Source organism: Lichenostomus cassidix, chromosome 2, assembly GCF_008360975.1.
Source record: "Lichenostomus cassidix isolate B80296 chromosome 2, HeHo_3.0, whole genome shotgun sequence".
NCBI lineage: Eukaryota > Metazoa > Chordata > Aves > Passeriformes > Meliphagidae > Lichenostomus > Lichenostomus cassidix.
The window spans coordinates 32,131,145-32,150,823 of record NC_139482.1 but is presented as its reverse complement, the minus strand read 5'-3'; the positions used below and the strand labels follow the sequence as shown (position 1 = coordinate 32,150,823).

Below are 19,679 nucleotides of genomic sequence, written 5' to 3'. Positions count from 1 at the left end.
GCAGAGTGCTGGATAAATGCAGTCAATGCCTGTAAGCCAGAGTTGCATGGATAATAGCTATCCAGCTGGTGAAGAAATGAGAAACATCAATCTAAGGCACCTTAACTACATTTTAAACTAGAAATATACCTGTAGACCCTCAGGTGCATCTGAAGAGGAAGAGCTTGTAATTTCACGTGTTTGGTTGTTGTGCTGTAGGGCAGGAGACATTTCTCTGTGCAACTTGCCCTGGGGACAGCCAGGTCCCTTTAAAAGCTTTGAAGTTTGGGACAGGTTGTCTATGAAATTATTTCAAGGACAAAAAGAATGTTAGCAGTCTAAGTAGAGAGGAGGATGACATGGAGAGAAGCAATATCAACTGAGTGCTTGAGGTAAGAGAAAGAAACATGCTTAAGAAAATTTAAATATAGCAGCACATTGTCTCAGCCCATTTCCTTGACAGAACATTAGGCTGAACCTTTTTTTTGCTGCAGGTGATTTTCAGGAGGATTGGGCTTGTTGGTTTTTTTAAAGAAGATGGTAAATCAGAACTTATAAATTAAATGAAAAAAAAATTTCCCACTAAATTGCAGCTTATTATTAATACCCAGGTCTGAATCAGAGTACAGGGAATAAATTTTAATCCTCTCAGGCCGTTGTGACAGTCACGATGAGCACTGAAGCACACACACTCTGACGTGTGCTGAGCTGCAGTGGACTTGGGTACCACCGTCAGTTTGCCTGTGGAGAAACATAAAATGTACTGCTGGCTAAGACAGATAAGGCAGCCAATTTGAGATGTGGTTTTAAGCAGTTCTAAATGCATTTCATCTTTTAAAAGCAGATTTAAGTTAGGGCCCTGGTGTAGCAACGCAAAACTTCATATCAAAAGTCAATAATTTTCTGCCATTTCTGATTGCTGATTTGAAACAAATGATTGCTGAAGCAAATAAATGATATCAAAGTTTAAATGTTTCAAATGTGAATGCATTAAAACCAAGTCAACATTTCTTATTGATCTGATTATTTAACTTTAACTCTTCCTCCTTAGAAAAAGCTGACTATACCAAAACATGTTCGAAACTCTGGACTTGCAATATTCAATTGATAAAATTTATTTCCTGGTTTAGATGACTTAATTAGAATCTGCTTTCAAGGCTTATAATGCAACCAAACAAGTACTGGAGCAAGTGTCTAAAAAATTAAATCTTTGCCTCTACTGATGGAACAGGATTTGGAAAATGGTGTGTGGAAAGACAGTATTTTCAGCTGACTTCAGTGGAGATCATAATCATCAGAAACATGGCAGAGTGAATGAATGGGTATAGTCAAGACAATCATCCCTGGCAGAATAATTTGCATCATAAATGCAGAAAAACATCAAATTGCAGTCCTTCTTTTCTTCCAAATAAAAGAAAATGAAACAAGAACAGAAAGTAAAAAGATGCTTTTCAAAGGAAAAGAAGCTTGAAAATGGGAAGAAATTCTTTATTGTGATGGTGGTGAGGTCCTGGATCAGGCTGCCCAGAGAAGTTGTGGGTACCCTATTCCTGGCAGTGTTCAAGGCCAGGCTGGATGGGGTTCTGAGCAACCTGGTCTAATGGAAGGTGTCCCTGCCCATGGCAGGCAGGTTGGAACTAGGTGATCTTTAAAGTTTCTTCCAACCCAAACCATTCTATGATTCCATGAAAACAGAACATAAGAACTTGTAGAAAAGCTAGTAAGAAAAATCTATTAAAGAGCCAGTCAGCTATTTAGCACGGAGTCTGCTAAACCCTCATTCTTAATTGATACAAACATATTCATTTGACAAAGAGCATTTCACACTCTCGTACCTCTGGGAGAGGCTGCCAATTTACAGCTTACCGGGAGAGTTGCTGTGGGAAGGCTGTTATAGCTGTGTTCAGTATTAGTCACTGTCAACTCTATCTGCAAGGGCACCTCATGGCTCCCCTGCTTCCATTTTACAGCTTACTGGGAAAGTTACTGTGGGAAGACTGTTACAGCTGTGCTCAATTTTAGTCTCCATCAGCTCTGTCTGCAAGGGCATCTCATGGCTCTCCTGTGCCCATCAATTCTACTTCTTCAAAGGTGGAATTACTCCAAACACATTTCCATAGAACTTAGACACCTTGAAACTCACACTTGTAGGGCCTTGGCAGCCCACAGCCCAGGACCTTCTATCCAGTGCACAGGAAAATGAGATAAAGAAAGAAGTCTGAAATCTTCTGAGTTGACCACCAGTCTCTCTGTGAGAGTTTGTAATATGGACCCTAAGTCCACAAAGCTTATTTTGAATTTAGATGCAATCATATGCGTCAAGGTGACCCATGGTATTTTCCCATGCATTTAAACAGTCAGGAACCATTAGGAATTAGACAATGTGTTTTAAAAATCCCACTGCTCTTCCATCTGCATGTCTGGGCACCTAAGTGTTTCTGACTGTCTGGTCCAGGTTCTCTTGTGGAAGCCCACAGTAGTTCAGGAGTTTTGTTATTCTCTCCTCATTATCTGACCTGCCATAGAGGGCTCCAGGCAGAGATGCCAAGAGCAGCCTCTGCTCTACCCCATTCACCCAAAGAGCCTTTGTGAAGATTCTTTCATGTGCAGAACATCTAACAAATCAAGGACAAGAAATAAGTCTACCACCACACACTATACACCAACCTTTCTAAAATGTAAGTCCAACTACATTTGGTCTAGGTCCAAAATGGCCCTAGATCTAAACAGACAACAATAATAATCTCAGAACAGGCTAAAAATCATGCACAACAGTTACCTCCATCCAGGTTTTCCCATTCAGAGCACACCTGGTTACCACCACCACCCTCTGTAATCAGCATTAATAGGCTGGCCCCAGGCTGAGGTTATAGTGAGTGGGCTCACTCTGTACCTTTGGGACTAGATTGGCCTAGGGCATGTTTAAAATCTTGACTTTAATCAGAGTTTAGTGGGAGTTCATGTTCTGCAGCAACTGCAAGACTGGAGCTGAGTGTTCATTAGAGGCAGGTGGGAGCTGCTTGTAGCTAAATATAGCTTGGAAGGTCTCTGAGCCTGGCAAAGACTGAGTCATTAGAGAAAAGCAAATAAGTTAGATAAGGGAGAGCTTAGCAAACACACATATTAACTGGAAAAAAGATAATGTTGCACTACTTGTTTTATAGCACATTCTTAATTGCTGTAATCGAAGAGTCTATAAGGGCAAGACTGCAGGTGCAATTGGACCACTATAACTTACTTACCATTTTATTTATGAGCCAAAGTTTCCTCCCACTTTCTTTCATTGCATGTGGATGGAATATCTCTGTAGTCTAGATTTTTTTTAATTTATTATGGTCTTACAGACTGGAGCACCATGAGCCCCATATCTGGAGTCTCCAGGTGCTGCTGTAATACAGATGAATAAATGACTGATAACAGTACAGCCAGATAAATAAAATACACTGACCTGATATGAATTAGTGCATTAGTCAGGCAATTTCCATTCAGTAGCACTTTCTTACTCAGGGTACTAACCCACCAAAACAAAGCAAGAGGTTGGTTTTTTTTTCATTACTGTATGTTAAATTACGTTTAGTTTGCATTTAGTTTTCTACCTTCACTGAAATACATCTGGAAAAAATTTTTTTTTCTTTACTCAACTAACTGCTTGTCACACCTGGAATACTATGTTCAGTTTTGATCCTTGCTGTACAGGAAAAGATGTGGACAGGCTGGAAAGGTCCAGAGAAAGCCCACAGAGATGATCAAAGGACTGGGCAGCTTGCCATGTGAGGAAAGGCTGAGACAAAAGGGTTGGTTAGCCCTTGAGAAAAGGCAGCTTTGGAGGACTCATCATCACATTCCAGTATTTAAAGTGTTGCTACTAAGAAGGTGGAGACTCCCTTTGTACAAGGAGTCACTAGAAAAAGATGGGGGATAATGGGTACAAGTTAGTCTCAGGGAGATTCTGATTGGGCACAAGAGGAGAAATTTTCACAATAGCAATCAGCCACTCGTTATTTAAAATGAGAATAGTCTCTGCAGGGAAGTGGGGGATTCCCCAGTGTTGGACATTTATGAGATTCAGCTGGACAGGCTGCTGGACCATCTTATCTACACTATGCTTTTGCAAAGAAAGGTTATATCAGGTGAACCTTGAAATTCTCTTCTGACATGGCACTCTATGATTTTGTGATTGATTCTGCTGAATTTTGTTTTTAAATGTTTGTTGACTTTTCGTGGCTAATGGTCATCAGATGATAACATAAGGGTGGCAATGGGAAAAAAGACCCGGTGTTGCATTTACATTGGTTATATGGTTAGGCAAGACATGTAATCCCATGGGAAACACAGAGCAATGGTCAGTTCAGCTTAAAAATACTCTTCCCACGTGTGCTGAGTGCTCCCGGGCGCCTCACCCTAAGCACCAAGGTGAGGAGCCAGCAGAGCACCAGAAGGTGGCACAAACCACTGTGGAAAATGCTTGATTCTGCACCTGAAACTTGGTATTTATTTGCCAGCTACCAGGTAAATAAATCCCACGTCACCCCAACACCATGCCATGGGTTTGGGCAGCACTGCCCTCACTGGAGTGCCATGATAGAGGGTCTTTTGGCACAGAGAATTTCAGGGCTGAAAGAATTGCAGTGGACTAGGTGTGTAGGGATTGAGGGAGAAAAAGGTAATTTCCTGTCCCGGAAGAGAAGACAGGTAGGATCATCTAGATCTCCTCTTTGGTTAAATCGAAGTCAGGCAGAACTGTGATGTGTTTTACAGAAATTGCCAAAGGTAAAGGTGGACTGTCTTTTAAATTTTTGACACCTATTTATGTACATTTCTCATGATTTCAAATCTACAATAAATAAAGGAGAAAATTTTATTGTCTACTTTTATGGTTCTTACTTGTTTTTCCTGGCACTTCCTTAGGCTCTAACATAAATTTCAGCCTTTGCTTTAGAAACAAGGCTCTGTTTCTCATGGTTAGAGAGAAAAAGATGAAAAACTTAACCCTGCAGTCAAAATGCAGAAGTCATGCCAAACAAAACCAGTATTTATCTTCATTTCACAGCTCATTTTTTAAGTTTATCCTGTGATTTGGAGAGCTATTTTCAGTGTCCTGGCCTGTCAAGAGTGGTATATGAAGTACACAAGGAAGCTAAGCACTAAGCACACTGGAATTCTATGGCAATGTTGTGTCTGCCCCAGAGAAGAGAGGAAGATTTTAGTAAAAAATAATAGCACAGAGTGGATAGATAAATATGGTGTGAGTGCTTTGCCTTGTCTTTGAAGGCTCATGAGGTAATAGATTTTCTATACAAAGGAGTATTCTTGAAGTTCAGGAAAACTCAAGTAATTGAATGGAACAACACAGCACAAGTGTTTAACATGCACTAATTCTCCTTTAACTCCTTTCTCCACTAAGGTACATTTGCAATGATAGTATAAGCAACATTAGTTTATCATTTTTATCATTACTGATACTATAATTTGCATGGTCATTAGTATATAAAGATATTAAAAATTAGCAGAATTAAAGATACTGTGTATCATTCACCTCAATAACTTCCAATTTTCATTTCAATAATTACTAAAAGCAGAGTACTCTATGTGTACTCTGCCCCAGCAGGTCCTGGCCTGAGGTTGACAGACTCCTGCTTGCTCCAGCAACTGGTGGCCGTCCTGGGATCCCTCTGAACATGATTTGCCACTGTCGTGGGTGGCAACAGTTTACCCTGGGAGCCCCAGTCATTTTTGTGACTCTAGATGCTCTCAATCTTCCCAATTCCATGTGTAGCACTATGGAACCATCACCAAGTCTGTAAGTTAAAGTATTGCTGCGGAAAGTTAAGTTTGCCAATTCCAATGAAACTCGAGTATTTTATGAAGAGGAAAACTATGTTGTGCTTCACTGAAGACAGTGTGATTACAAAAGCTGGCCAGTCCTGTTAAGCTGGTAATGTTCTGCAAATGCTTTTACAGAAACCTGGAACTTGGTTGCACTGGCACATCTCTCCTGGGGACAACAGCCATGTGGAAGCATTTGAAAAGTGGGAAGGAGATGTAAACCCATAAAACCTTCATGAGGATTCTTTTCCAATTTGGAACTTCTTTATGTGCTTTGTTATGCAGCGCTTAGTCACAGTGTCTAAACAAAAGAAGTGGTGTATGAGGAATCAAAGACCAGCATTTGTGTCATGCACAGCCTGGGTCCTGATCATACTACAAGATATACATCTGTGGACTAAAACCGCTTAAGAGCATGGGTAACTTGCTGCCATTATTATATGATACTATTTTGAGTAAAACCTTCAAGTGTGCTTAAGACCCCCTTGGGGCTAGTGAGTAAACTTATAAAATCCAAAAATAAGAAAATGCAAGCCTGGAGAGAGTTTGCTTCATCCCTGTTCTGTGGATTTCCTTACAATACAAACAGAACTATTAATAACTCCAAATGAGAGAGGCTTGGAGTGCAAGTACCCCAAGGGTTGGGATTTATCAGTGTGCTCCTTTACAAGGCCTTAGGCAATGGTACACATCTCTTTTCTGGCACAAATAATTGTAGTTTTGTCTTGGTTTATGAGTTACTTTAGAAATTATTTTCTGCCATTTTGCATATTGCCAAAACAAAGATGTTATATCTGTTTCATTTAAAATTACTAGTTCAGGCTTACAGCCAAGCATCAAACCAGTTTCAAGGAGTTAGCAGAATTAAGCAGTGACTTATTCCTTTGCATTTCGAAAATCCCATTAATTTTATTATATTTGTCAGTGTAAGCACTAAATAAGTTTTTAGTACGGCCATTTGAAAAAATCACCTCTCAAAACACTATTTTCCTAAGTTATGCAGTCTAGGATAAATTATTTTAAACAGTTTTCAGCTGAGTCTGAGGCCACAATAAATGATGTCTTTATCTTACTTTGCACAGTAATTACTGTAATAATTGTGACACCATTGTTGTCCACACTACTTCACACTAGAGGGAAGTTATAATTCAGTTTTAATAGTTTAAAACAATGCTTTGTTATACCAATGACATGGTTGTTTGTTCTCATTTAGTATCTTATATTTTGGAATGCACAAATAATTTATTTAAATAAAGGTATATACAAATATGACAGAGGAGAAACTCTACAGAATTCAGTACAATGGCTGCATGCACTGGGGATGACGCTATGATTTGCTTCAGAGGCGTGGAGTATGAACTGAAAACTAGGAAAAGTTTTGAAGGTGTGCTGAAAATCCCATCACCACATCGAAGGGTCTTCAAGCCTGCAACACATATTATGAATAAAAGACCCACATTAAACACATATTAAAAACCCGTCTGAAAAAATTCAATGTTAAAATTGCCTAAAATTTTCATTAATTGCATCAAGGAAGAATATATAGCCATATTTGCAGTTGGAAATTGTATATGTGACTCCAGCAGAAACAGAGGCACTATGGATTGCCAAAAATCTGTACTTTGGCACCAGAACTTGCCCCTATATCCTTCTACCCCAGTGGCATGTTTTACATGGTTGAGACTCACTACAAAGCTGCTTTACACCATCAAATAGCACTTAGTGAAATTAAACTACAAAACTATATGTTGAAATATGAATTTCTTAAAGATATATTTTTCAGTCTGAGGAGTAACCAGCTTCCAATGAGAACTCACTGAGCCAAAAAAATTTGCATCCTGCTGTAAGCACCTTGAAACAAAACCCAAGTTCAAAGCTACCATCCTAAAATATTATTGTGATATTCCAGTGTTCAACATCAAACGTTTGAAATCAGTGCCAAGGGCAGGATTTTATCCAGAGATCCTCTGCTTGCAAACAGATCTTTTGTCCATATAGGAGGAAGGTTAACAAGTGGGAGAACATGGAAAAAGTCCAGGAGAAATGCATTTGCCATACTTTTTCTCATCTAAAAGTTGCACGTCAAGTCTTGATTAAATATCTAGTCTGCCTCCACAGGCACTGGAGAGACACTGACACCTTAAGAGGGCAACTGAGACACTGCCCATTTTAGGAATGAAAGCTCATTCTGGGGTTCTCTGATTGAGGGATGCAAAGGCAACATGGACAAGTACTTCATACTAGATATCATTTTCTTCACACGAGAATAATTTTTTAAGAGGCAGTATCAGGAGAGATACATCCTATTACTGAGCATTAAACATTTTCTCATGACACGATGGACAAAATCAGAAATATGCCATATCACATTTCTGTCATAAGAACTTACTTGTACTCAGGTCAAGGCACCTCCTTTTTTTAATCTTTAACTTCCTATTTTGTAATTAGTTTCTAAAAGAATCTCTCTAAACTTTCTTCACATCAGCAGACATACACTCAGACTACAAAATCCTTTGGGATTTCACTTCAGCAAAACTGAATGTCAAACCAGGCTGGTCAAGCTGAATGCAACTAAATTATTTATTATTATCCCAGTGTTTAGTTACAAAGTTCAGTTCCTGAGAACTCATGAAGTATCTTTCTCTGCCACTGATTCACTGAGTGCAAATCACATCTGCTCTGTAACTAGCCTCCTGTATAACTATTTCTAAAATATTTACTTAATTTAAGCCTGCCTTTCATTCATTCAGCCTGGTTTCCTCCAGGAGGAAGGCTTAGGGAGCTGTGCTGTGTATCCAGCTGTCCAACCCTGTGTGGCTCTCCTAACGTCCCCCCCAGGCTTTCCCACCCTTTGGACAATTTCAACCAAGCCAGGGAGAGGTACACCTATTTTAGAGATGTTTAGCTCCTCATGTACCATGAAGCACAGGACTTGATGGAAAGAAAATTGAATTATGGCCTCACATGGAGGAAAAAGTTGGAGTGGGGTTCAGGATCCATACAGGGTTTTATCCTAGAAAACATATCCATAGGAAACTAGGCATCATTGCTCCCAGTACTCCCATAATTGTCAGTGATGAGTGAAAAATACCATACTCAGTTTAAAGTGCTGTTACAGGGGGTATGAATAAAATCTGCTTCTCATCAATTCTTGGTCTTAACTGCAGACTAGCTGGTTATTTTGCTCATGAATTTTTGCTCCCTGATGTGTTATAAATAGCATTATTGAAACAATAATAATAATCATAAAGTTTTGTGATAAAGGGGTGAAAATTACAGAGAGTATTAGACTATTAGAGGGATGTATTAAAGAGTATGAGTACTAACTACCCTGTGTGTTGCCTCAAATTCAAGGCAGTGGAAATTTCCCATTATGTGAGGGGCCCTGCCTTGTCATTACCTAACACAAAATAGTCTAATACATTTCACTGCACTCCATGCAGTTTTTTAGATAAGCATCTGCAGAGAAAATTGCATCCCCACAGCTGTGGTTAGTCATCAAACCACAAGACAATGGTCTCCCTATGCGCAGAACTGCAAGTCTCATGGACAACCTCCCCAGATGGCAGTAGGAATTTTGGGTCACCTTTCCCAAAATTGTCACAATCAAACCCTAAATTCAATGCTACAGGCTATTATGTTTAAGTACTTAACTAGTCTAGTGCAGCCTTTGCAGACCACTTGCTTGCAGACTCCTGAGAAGACAACTGCATAAAACATTTATTTCTGCAGAAGTATTGTCAGCAAACTTCAGACAATCAGTAAAGGATTAAACTGAGCTTACTCACACTTGATTGAGAGTAAAATTAAAACCAGTATTTTCCTTCATGAGCCAAAACTCCCCCTCATCTTACCTTTTCAACGTATCTACTTTTCAGCTGTGTAAGTTGCAGTCACAATATTACAATAAAAATATTACATTATCTTACACTATAGCTAAAGTGTCATTACCTAACTAGATAAATACATTATATACATGTGAAACCCCACTGTTGTTTGAAACACCACTGTTACTTTAAACCCAGTACAAATGGAAAGATAAAGGCCTTTTTTTCCCTTTGTAAAATATTAGATAAAAAACCAGTGTGAAATACTGAATTTTAAAGACAAGTCATAGCTATGCATGTGTGTATGAGTTAATGTAGGTGCATATTTACCACTTATACATCTTTAGAGGAAAAATTTAAACCTGTGAAAGCAGCAAATGAGTAGCAATATGCCATCTCTGGGACTCTAATATGTAAGGAATCACCATCAGACATCAGCATACAATTCTATGTAAAAATGCCCAAAATGGAGCAAGTGTTGTGGGAATGCTTCCCTTCCTCTGAATAAGAGGTATGGCCTGCTCCGAAAATCAGGAAATGAGGAGTTTGGACTAGATCATACCTGGTAAGACACTTTGCATTCATCGATGGTGCTATCTTTTAAAAAAAAAAGAATTAATTTTTTTTTTAATGACACAATTAACCAGCTGTTGGTAACACATTTTCTCCCTATGAAACATATTTATTGATAACAAACAAGATTGTTAAATCCAAATGAGCTCTTCATACATACCTGGATCTAGGAATGTTTTCTGTGCTTTCCCTCAACAAGAGGTCTGAGATCAGTGTATCTGGGCTTGATCTCTTTCCATATCTAAGGAAAAATTTTTAAGTTATTTTTTTTGTATATGTCAGTTTTTACAAATGAAGACTGAGCAGAGAATCATCAGTGATTTTTTTTTAAAAAAATAAATAATAGAGCAGACATAAATACTACTTTCCATTAAGTCTTTTAATTTGGCTTAGCCATGTGAGAAAATGTTCATTCTTACTTTATTTCCGTATTTTTCTACATTTTTTCCATAATCATTTTAGATTGTAGTACTGAGAAACTCTGAATATTTCTCAGTTTGATGGGTTTCTGGATACTCTAGGACCTTGCATCTTACCAGGGTTTCTGGATACTCTAGGACCTTGCATCTTACCAGTGTGAGCATGGAAGAAGAGGGAAGAAGCTGAGCATGATGTGACCTCCAAGCATGTCATTCTTGCCTACAAACCCAGTTCCATCATCCCATTAACTTTCTCATTGGTTTAAGTGGTTCTTATCCTTCATCAGAAATTATGCAACATTTTTTAAGATAGCCAACACATTTGGGGCTGCACAATACATGGCACATTAGGCTGTAAACACTGAGCTATCCCAAGGTAATAATTTGGAACTATGTGTCTATGGGACTGCAAACTTGCTCATTCAGAGCTTCTTCAGCTAGATGGGATATCATGGGCTACCTTTGTCCTATTTAACACAGCAGCTGGCTTTCTATTTGCCTTTTTTTTTTTTTAATTCTGAATACTGTACATCACCCAACAGTTAAAAGTACTGCAATTTCCGTTACTTGGGGAGGAATTCAATCTCTTCCTGAGAAAACAGAAGCAGCAATGAGCAGCCTGCTTGACAGGCATTTCATCACCATAAGGATTCATTAGCCTCAGAGTGCTAACTAGGAGCAAACACTCCCTTGGTTGGAAAGAATTAAGATCACAGTTTAACTTGTGTATGCAATTTCATTGTGAATCACAAAGTACATTAGCAGCTTTGTGAATGCTGCTTGAGTGGAATTCTGATTCCAGAAAAATCAAAGGTGTAGTTAAGGACTTATGTTTTATCCATTGCTATCAAGATGTTTCTCCAGTGACCCCAGTCATTCCAGTGGTTTGGATTTGGGGGAAAAAACCCCAAACCCAAACGTTTCCAAACTACATTTAAAAAGCTAACAGTTTTAACTGTTGATTGCATAACTTCCCTAAAAGTGGAAACATATCTCACTTTTCAGTCCTTTTCTTCAACTCTTTGTATTTTTGGATTGCTTTAATAATTTTAGTATATCACCTGTGCTCCAGAAAGACAAAACATCAGTTTCAGAAAGTTAAATTTCTTAATCTAAGCTGACTGAAAGCAGGTATTTGAAAAGAAGCAGCCAGACATAGTAAAATGCTATTACAATAGCGCAATCAGGCGTGATGCTGAATCAAATACCTTGCACTCTATCACCACAAAGGGATTTCTTTCTTTCTACTTCCCTACTCTGATTAATATGGATATGACCTGGACTTCAACGGAGGAGGAATCTAATTTTCTGTTATGTTAAAGAAACTGATTTAACAAATGAAAACTTGCTCTAGCAGCTCACACTTGGACAAAATTCCCACTAATCTCTCAGGAAGTTTTGCTTGAATAAGAAATGGGTAGCAGCCACCCAGAGTGCAGAGATTGTGTTGCAGAAGATGACTGTGTTGGGGAGATAGATTTTATAGGAGTCCCTTCAGCATCTTGGCTACACAAAGATGAACACACACTGACTACAGCCAACTGGGCTGCCCAAAGAACACCTATTCTTCCCATGTCAGTCTCCTGTCCACCCTGACATTTTGCCCTGGGAAGCAACCATGCTACCGACTTACTAAATAGGGACCACAGACAAAGTCAATCTCTTTCTCCTGATGCAAATGCCTTGAGAGAACTTTGCTCCAGCTGCTTAGTGCTTTGCTCCTTGTCTATCCTGCCTAGCTCCGAGACACTTTTATAAAAAATCATGGCTGTTTTAAAAGACTTAGAAATACCATGAATCCAGGCCAGGTGAAAATACCTGGTCAGTTTTTATAGTCCATTTGAGACATCAAGGCCTACTTTGGGGCATGCTGATAACCCACAGCTCCAGCTAAATTCAAAGAGATTTAAGGTGTAAACATACTTACTTTGATTAGGGACATCTTATCTCAGACTCAGCAAAATCTCAGTTTCCTATGGAAACTTGGGTGTTGGGAGTCAAATCCCATCTATGTCCAAGGCTGGGAACAGTAGCTGAGTCCCCTTGAAAGTGTCCACAGGTCCTATTCAGAAAGCTGTCAGAAAACTAAAGCCCTGGAGATCTGCTCCCTTCCCCATTAGAGGGTGTTGACATAAAGCAGGAGCAGCAGCACTGCCCAAGTCAGGCACACTTTAATATACTCTCTGCCCTGCCTATAGTTCAAGCCATTTCCAGCAGGAATGGCCTGACTGTTTTGCTGCAGCACAGAAGAGCCACAGATTCATGAACAAGCTGCAAGTGATGAGGAAAGAGGATGGCTTGGGAGCAAGAGGGAGCAGCAAGTAGCAGGGGGATGAGTGATTCAAGCAAAGATGGGCTCTGGAAAAAGCCTCCTGGACAGTGTGGTAGAGGGGTATGAGGCAAGGACCACAGGATAGTTTAGGAGATGAAGGTGGGACTAATCCAAAGACACTCAGACATTGCAGAACAGGAGTCTACATCTGTGCTGGGCTCTCTTTGATGTGATAAAGACCTGGCACACAAGGAACAAGGGATCTCATCAGGAACAAGAAGCCTGAAATAGGTGTCATGACCCACACCGTACCTGTTTACCTCAGGTAACCTCAAAGGGATATAAAACTGACAGGCTCTGGTGTCTAAAGCTAACTAAGATGGATCTGAAGGAGAAGTACTTCAAAGGAGAGAGGGAGCAAAGCAGCCAGATGGACATGGTCTAAAGACAATAAAAGAAAGATGATCTGGAAGGAAGAAGCTTTGTGGTGCTCAGGTGAAGACCCTGTGGGTCACAGTAACTCAGAGAGGAATGGCATTCAAATGCTCAAGTCAGGCCAGATGCAGAAGGCAGAAAGATGAGCTGGGGGTGGGTATTCACAATCACAAAAACATCAAACAAGGCAGGACAGATGAACCTGAAGAGAAAAAAGCACTGATCTCCTCATCTCCTCCTTTGCCAACATGTTCTTACTGCTTCACCTCACCAGCTAGAGTCACCAGGTCTGGTGAGATGCTGAGCACAGCTTGCTCAGCCACCCTCAGGAGGAGCACAGTGAGCCCCTGGACCTCATCTCCCCCCTGCCACAGGGCTCCCAGCCAAAATGCACAAAAGGCAGAGATAAGAATGTGTAGGAAGAGAGAAATCTTTGAGCACATCTGCTGAAATAGACCAAACAATCATCGGTCCAAAGTGCCTCAAAAGTTATTGATTCATTTTGAAAGTAACTGCGTCACTATCGAAACAGGAAACCTCCAGGAGCTCTGCTAAGCTTTCCAAATGGAGGCAGCAATTGCTTTATTTCTAGACTGTTAATTCACCACACAATGGAAACAGCACACCTTTTTAGTTTTTTAGTTAACCTGTGCAGTCAGCTTTTAAATGTGTATCACGAAGTTGTCATTGCAGTGCTTTTTTCTGCCAATTTTCTTGTACTTCCAGGTCAACTCTGTTCCTTTAAACACAAGGGTGGGTAAGAAATCTCAGTAAAATCTAAAGAAAAGAATTTAAATTTTATCCATCAGCAACAATAACTATTTCAGCTAATTTCAGACCCCAAATACACACAAAAGAATGAAACTAGTTTCAGTCTCTGAGTTGTGTACTTATAAGCCATAAAATTGGGATAAAAAGCTACACAGTCAACATTAAGGCAAGCACACAGGGCACACAGCAGAAGTGGAGGCTGAATAAAGAAAGGGGGGGGTCGTTTGGTTGGGTTTGGATTTGGGTTTTTTTGTTTTAAAATATGGCCTGGCTTTGGATAGGAGCCACCTTTAAAATGGGAGATGAAAGAAAGAAAAGAAGGGATGAGACACCAGTCTGGAGGTCCCACCACATGCAAGAGAAAAAGGCAGCAGATGCAGAATTTGAGGATCAGATTATTTTAACGGTAATCTAGACAAAACATTATTTAAGAGCAGAGTGTCACACAGAAGCACACTTTACACATGAACTAGTTATGAATATTGCTTTAAAAGTTCAGGACTGAAGAACTCTATTTCTATCAGCCTTTTCATCTGTCTTATGTTATTAGTGCACTGGCAGACAATGTTAGGGGCTTTCTGGGAAAGCTCTCAGTTACACGATAGCCACCCTCCTAATTTAATTCTTCAGACATCTAGAGGGACAAATGAAAGTCTAATTTTAAACCTCTCATCTGATTTTGACATTAAACAAATAGATAAATATGTCAAAGCTCTTCTGGGTCACACACTGTTGTGGGACCTCAAGGGAAACTTCTATCAATCACACAGGCTAACTGGACAGATGATTTTTTATAATAACTCGCCCTTTTTTTCAGACTGAGCCTTTACCTTTACTTTGACAATCACAGTCAATCCCAGAAAGCCAGTTTAGAGCCAGGTAGGCTTGGGTTCACACTCTTTTCTAGTTCAGATTGGGCTTGAGTTCTTGATTTTGAGAGAGGTTTTTGTTAGGACTAGTGGGGTTTTCGGCACTCACAGCTGCACAAAGTAGCTGACAAACCACGGAGCATCTGGACTACTACATTTCCACAGTGGGGACTTTTTCTCACCAAAATCTTCACTGGAGTCGGTGGCAGCAACAGAAGTGGGAAACTGCTCCTACTGCCCTGTCTAGCTCTCTGCAGCTCCCAGGTTAGTTACCTTTCCCTTTTGGGGATTTTCCTGTGCACACTGCCCTGTGGCTCATCTTCCTGCCTGCCAGCCTGTCTGTGCCAGAGCTAGAAGAGGCTGAGAGAGCAGAGGCAACATTGACACCCCTGCCCCTTCTGCCAACTTGGATGGTGGGAATTTAGCCCTGGACCCTTCGGCAACTCAGGCTTTCACGGGCGTTGCTCTCTAAAAGGAATCTGTGCACTGTTTCTCGGCGTCCTTGGGGAAAGCAAGGAGAGGCACCCAGTGTGGAGGGCACCCCACCTTTTTTCCCTAAGCCTCGCCAAGGAAAAAATCAGCCCGGGGAGTGGGAAACGGGGATGTCTGCCGTCCCGCTCTGCCTACCTCTGCCTGGTGATGAGGTTGATGTAGTGCCTCAGCGCCGAGTAGTATCTGGCCATGTCCTCTGCGGGGGCATCCTCGCCGGGACTGTCCGGTTTGGAGGGGTACGCCTCTGCCAGCGTCCCCAGGCAGACCAGCAGCGACAGGGCGAAAGTCAGCACCGACACCCACAGCCTCACGGTGCCCTGCATCTGCACGGCGGGGCGGGATGGACGAGAGCTGCCGTCAGCACCTGCCCCGACGGCGGAGCGGAGCGGCGCGGCCGCCCCAGCGCAGCCCCGGACGGGCCCAGACACACTGCCATCCCCATCCCCATCCCCATCCCGATCCCCATTCCCATCCCCGTCCCCGTCCCGTGCCCGCCCCGTCGCGGCACTCACGGCGGCGGCTGCAGCGGAGCGGCTCCGGGCTCGGCGAGGCTTCTGCCCGTGCGTCGGGGCTCCCGAGTGCGGGGCTCCGCGCCTCGCCGGGCTGTTTTAAGGCTTCCCTGGCAGGCAGGAGGGGCCTCGGGCGATCACGCCTCGCCTGCTCCGGTCCCCCCCGCCCCGTTCCGCCTGCCCTTGCCCCGGGAGGGGCCGGGCTGCACCGAGGGGACGGGCAGCCCCCGCGCCGCCCCCGCCGCCCCGGGAACACCACCCACGGGCTGCCGCCGGCATCTGCTCCCTGCCCTGCATCCTTCCCCGAGAGTCCCGGACCGGCCACGGGAGCCTGGATGTACCTGCGGAGCTGCCGTGCTGCCCGGTGCCAGAGTGCCCTGGCGAGGGGAGCTCCGGGGAGCGAGCTGTCCCCGCTCCTGCGGCGCCGGAGGAGCCCCAAGCTGCAGCTTCGTAGCAGTGGTGCTGCCGGACGTAAAGCCAAGGAAGCGAGACGGTTTGGGACAACCAAAAGTACCGAATGAGTGCCACAGGCTCAGACATCATAGCCAGTGAACGTGTTAACTAGCGACTCACACAATGGTTTGTGTCGGAAGAGACCTTAAAGACAGATAGTTCCAAGCCCCCAGGCCGTGGACAGGGACACCTTCCACTTAAACAAATTGCTCAGAGACCCATCCAGCCTGGTTTTGAGCACTTCCAAGTTATCCACAACAAATCTTGAGGCTTAACTTCCCAGGGGACTGGGAGCAACTCCGCAAATCTACCCTCACTCCATGCCCCCTCTGCCTCCCTGTTCAGGGCTACCTTCCTGAGTATCTGTTCTGAAGTGACTTTATTCTATTTCATTTCCGTGCCTGAGCTACATGTCACAGAAAACAACTCAGCAATGCCATGGGATCAAAACAGCCTTTCCAGTAGCTGTCCTGACCCAAGGGAACCACTGCTGAATCTGGGACATGGAGCTTGTCCCAGCAGCATGGCACTACAGGGAGTGATTCAGCTAAGGTGTCAGACTTATATGTCTCCTGAAACTTGTCCAAATCTGAGTCAGTGGGGAGAGATGGGCACCCTGACAGTGATCTGAACCCTCGTACCAAAGAGGTCTGAGGTAAGCAGAGTGGGCATTTTCTGGTAACACACCTTTCTCCACTGATGGCAGAACAGCCTGAGTGACTGGGCTAGGTTAGACACTTGACTACCAGAGTGCCTGAAGTTGGGTTAGATGAATTCTAGTCAAACAAAGCTTCAGAATTTCTCAAAGCATTTCAGAGTGTTGGAAACTATCCTTACATATTATTGAAACAACGTTAATTCATTAGAAACAGATAATTCTATAAGCTTTTTGATGGCCAGTGACTAATTCCAGACAGAATGACAAATCATGACTCTCATAATATCGTACTTTTACTTTAATTTGAAGGCAAAATAGCAATCACCCAAGTGAGAATATTAGACACACTGACAAAAAGCTTCAGGACATATTCTAAAACTATATAATTTATATACTACTGTTACAAATTTCTGTGGTTATTATCATATGCAGTTATTGGCTTAATAATAATCCAGCAGATTCTGAAAAACTATATTCCGTTTGCAAATGCAAAGCCAGAAATTGTTTTCAACACTCCAGAAACAGAATATTAACATTATCTAAGGAAAGGGAAGAAAAGACCCTAGCAAATAAATGGCTCTTGTGATGTGCAACTAAGCTCATGGGACTATGTCTGTTTCAATCCATAAAACAAAGAAAATTCCAGAAAGTTTAATGTCAAGAGATACTTTGATATCTTCATGACACCACAGTGCACTGGCCACAGACCTTACAGCAAGACTACAGGCTGCCTTATATCACACACTGAGTGAAGAATTTTAGTGTGTGAATAATCTTCTGTTTTCCGTGCCACAGCCAGAAACTCTAGTTCCTCATTTCTGCAGATCTGTGCACAGGGTGACATCCTGTCTTACAAAGTGGCCTCACTGCATCCCCACGCTCTCTCTCCTCCCACCAGCACGCTCCTGCACGTTCGGTGTTCACGTTGTTCTCACGTCAGCTCAACAGATGCAGCTGATGTGACAGCCAGATGCCTGTGATATTGCAAATGCCCTCAAGAGCAACTGTGTTCTGGCTCCATCACTTTTCCGCTGCTATGCTGAATCCAGTAAGCTGCCTAAACCAAAGCTTGTATTGATCCAATTTATCAGCTTTTATGGGGTGTAGGGGATAAGTGATGACAGCACTGGAGACTGAAGCATCTGGGAAGGTGTGCTACAATGACAGCTGCCACCAGCTTCTGCGTGATTCTGGCACAACCATCTCCCACCAGTTCACAGAACTGGTGGTGACTTTCTCACCATTAAACTCTTTCGCCTCTTACAGCTGAGGTTGCTTCTCTCCCACTTGCACCACTCTTTTGACATTATAAATCTTCAAAGATGAAAAAGCCATCAGACTATCAGCAGAGCAAGATAGATATGAAGTCTGGTACCTACACACTTACTTGGGCTATAAGGAGGCAACGCCATTCCCCCATCACCACATTTCTTGGTATGTATATCTGTGTTCCCTGCTGCCGCAGAATGTCACACTACTTCATCTTGGCACAGACCACCACCTGGGCAGTCAACTGTTGGCATCTCCAGAAACCCTGGGCAGCAGCAGCTCCTTCAACTGCAGGTTGCTTGGCAGGCCCTGGGGAGAGGTTTTCTTCCCTGGAGCACCGTGACTCCATCAACTCATCTGTTGTGTTTTACATTTGAATTATTGTTTCCCAGCTTGTGCTGCATTTGGACCCTGAGTGGCCTAAGGGTTTATGAGATGTCAAACCTTACCTCTCCCACTGCACCTCCAGGAGAACACTTCTTTCCACACAGTTTCAGAATTTAATATCGGAAGCCCAAAACACTGAACTCACAATTTTGAATACCCTGCTTCCTACAGTGCCTATTTCTGTTGCAGTGCTGAGGCATTGCTCAGCTCCAGATGTGTGCCTATGCCCCATTTCCTCATTGAGGATAAAGCATCCACCTTATAGCTTTCTTGAAAATGGAAACTTCTATGTTTGAAGCCATCCTGTATCATCCTGTTTTAAAAAATTCCTCTCTTCTGCTTTGAAATACTGTAAATCCATACAGGGTGATCCAGTTCCTACCCTAATACATATATTAATCTTAAACAACAGATAAAATATACTTTGGATAGCATAATCATCAGTACAATCTTAATGCAAAAAATACTGTATTTTTATATTAATTAAATGAACCCTATACCTAAAGTTACAGACATACATAGGCTTTGGTGTACCAGTGTGATTCAGTGTTCCTGGGTCTCAGGGATCTTAATGGGTGTTTTACCACTGGTTTCCAGATTCAGGGTCTCCCGCCCCTTTGATTTCACCTGTTGATGATTCCTCCACATGCTTGCCCAGTGTTGCTGTCCTTGCACAAAGCAAGAAGGCATTTGTATTCTGGCAGGTGGCAGAGCTGCACTTTCCTCAAGCAGCTTTAAGATGGCCCATAAAGGTGAACAAGAAGGTGGCAAGGGTGTTTGGAAAGAAAGGAGTAAGACTCAGAAGAGCTGGTGGAGGAAGACAGCAAGAACCAAATGGAATTAAAGAATGCAGCCTGGGAGAGAGAGCAAAAACTCGAGCACAGCTTGGGTGTAGCAGCACTTAGATATCCACATTTTCTCTTTGCCAGATATTACGGGC

At 42.3% G+C, this 19,679-nt stretch overlaps 1 protein-coding gene across 1 annotated transcript; it reads right to left on the bottom strand.

Annotated features, from left to right (window-relative positions):
- Nucleotides 1-6,941: 6,941 nt before the first annotated feature.
- Nucleotides 6,942-16,100, bottom strand: NPY (neuropeptide Y). The gene is made up of 4 exons (XM_085050930.1): nt 15,976-16,100; nt 15,599-15,786; nt 10,366-10,446; nt 6,942-7,231 (listed from the first exon to the last, which is right to left on the bottom strand). Exons 2-4 carry the CDS (start codon nt 15,784-15,786, stop codon nt 7,207-7,209), a joined length of 294 nt encoding a protein of 97 aa, XP_084907056.1. The 5' UTR covers nt 15,976-16,100; the 3' UTR covers nt 6,942-7,206.
- Between the last annotated feature and the right edge of the window lie 3,579 nt (nt 16,101-19,679).

Excerpts from the sequence above, each read along its gene's own strand:
- NPY (XM_085050930.1), bottom strand. The coding sequence starts at position 15,786 with ATGCAGGGCACCGTGAGGCTGTGGGTGTCGGTGCTGACTTTCGCCCTG. Across the intron at positions 10,447-15,598 it reads AACCTCATCACCAGGCAGAG|ATATGGAAAGAGATCAAGCC; the intron begins GTAGGCAGAGCG and ends ATTTTTCCTTAG. Across the intron at positions 7,232-10,365 it reads GAAAACATTCCTAGATCCAG|GCTTGAAGACCCTTCGATGT; the intron begins GTATGTATGAAG and ends TATGTGTTGCAG.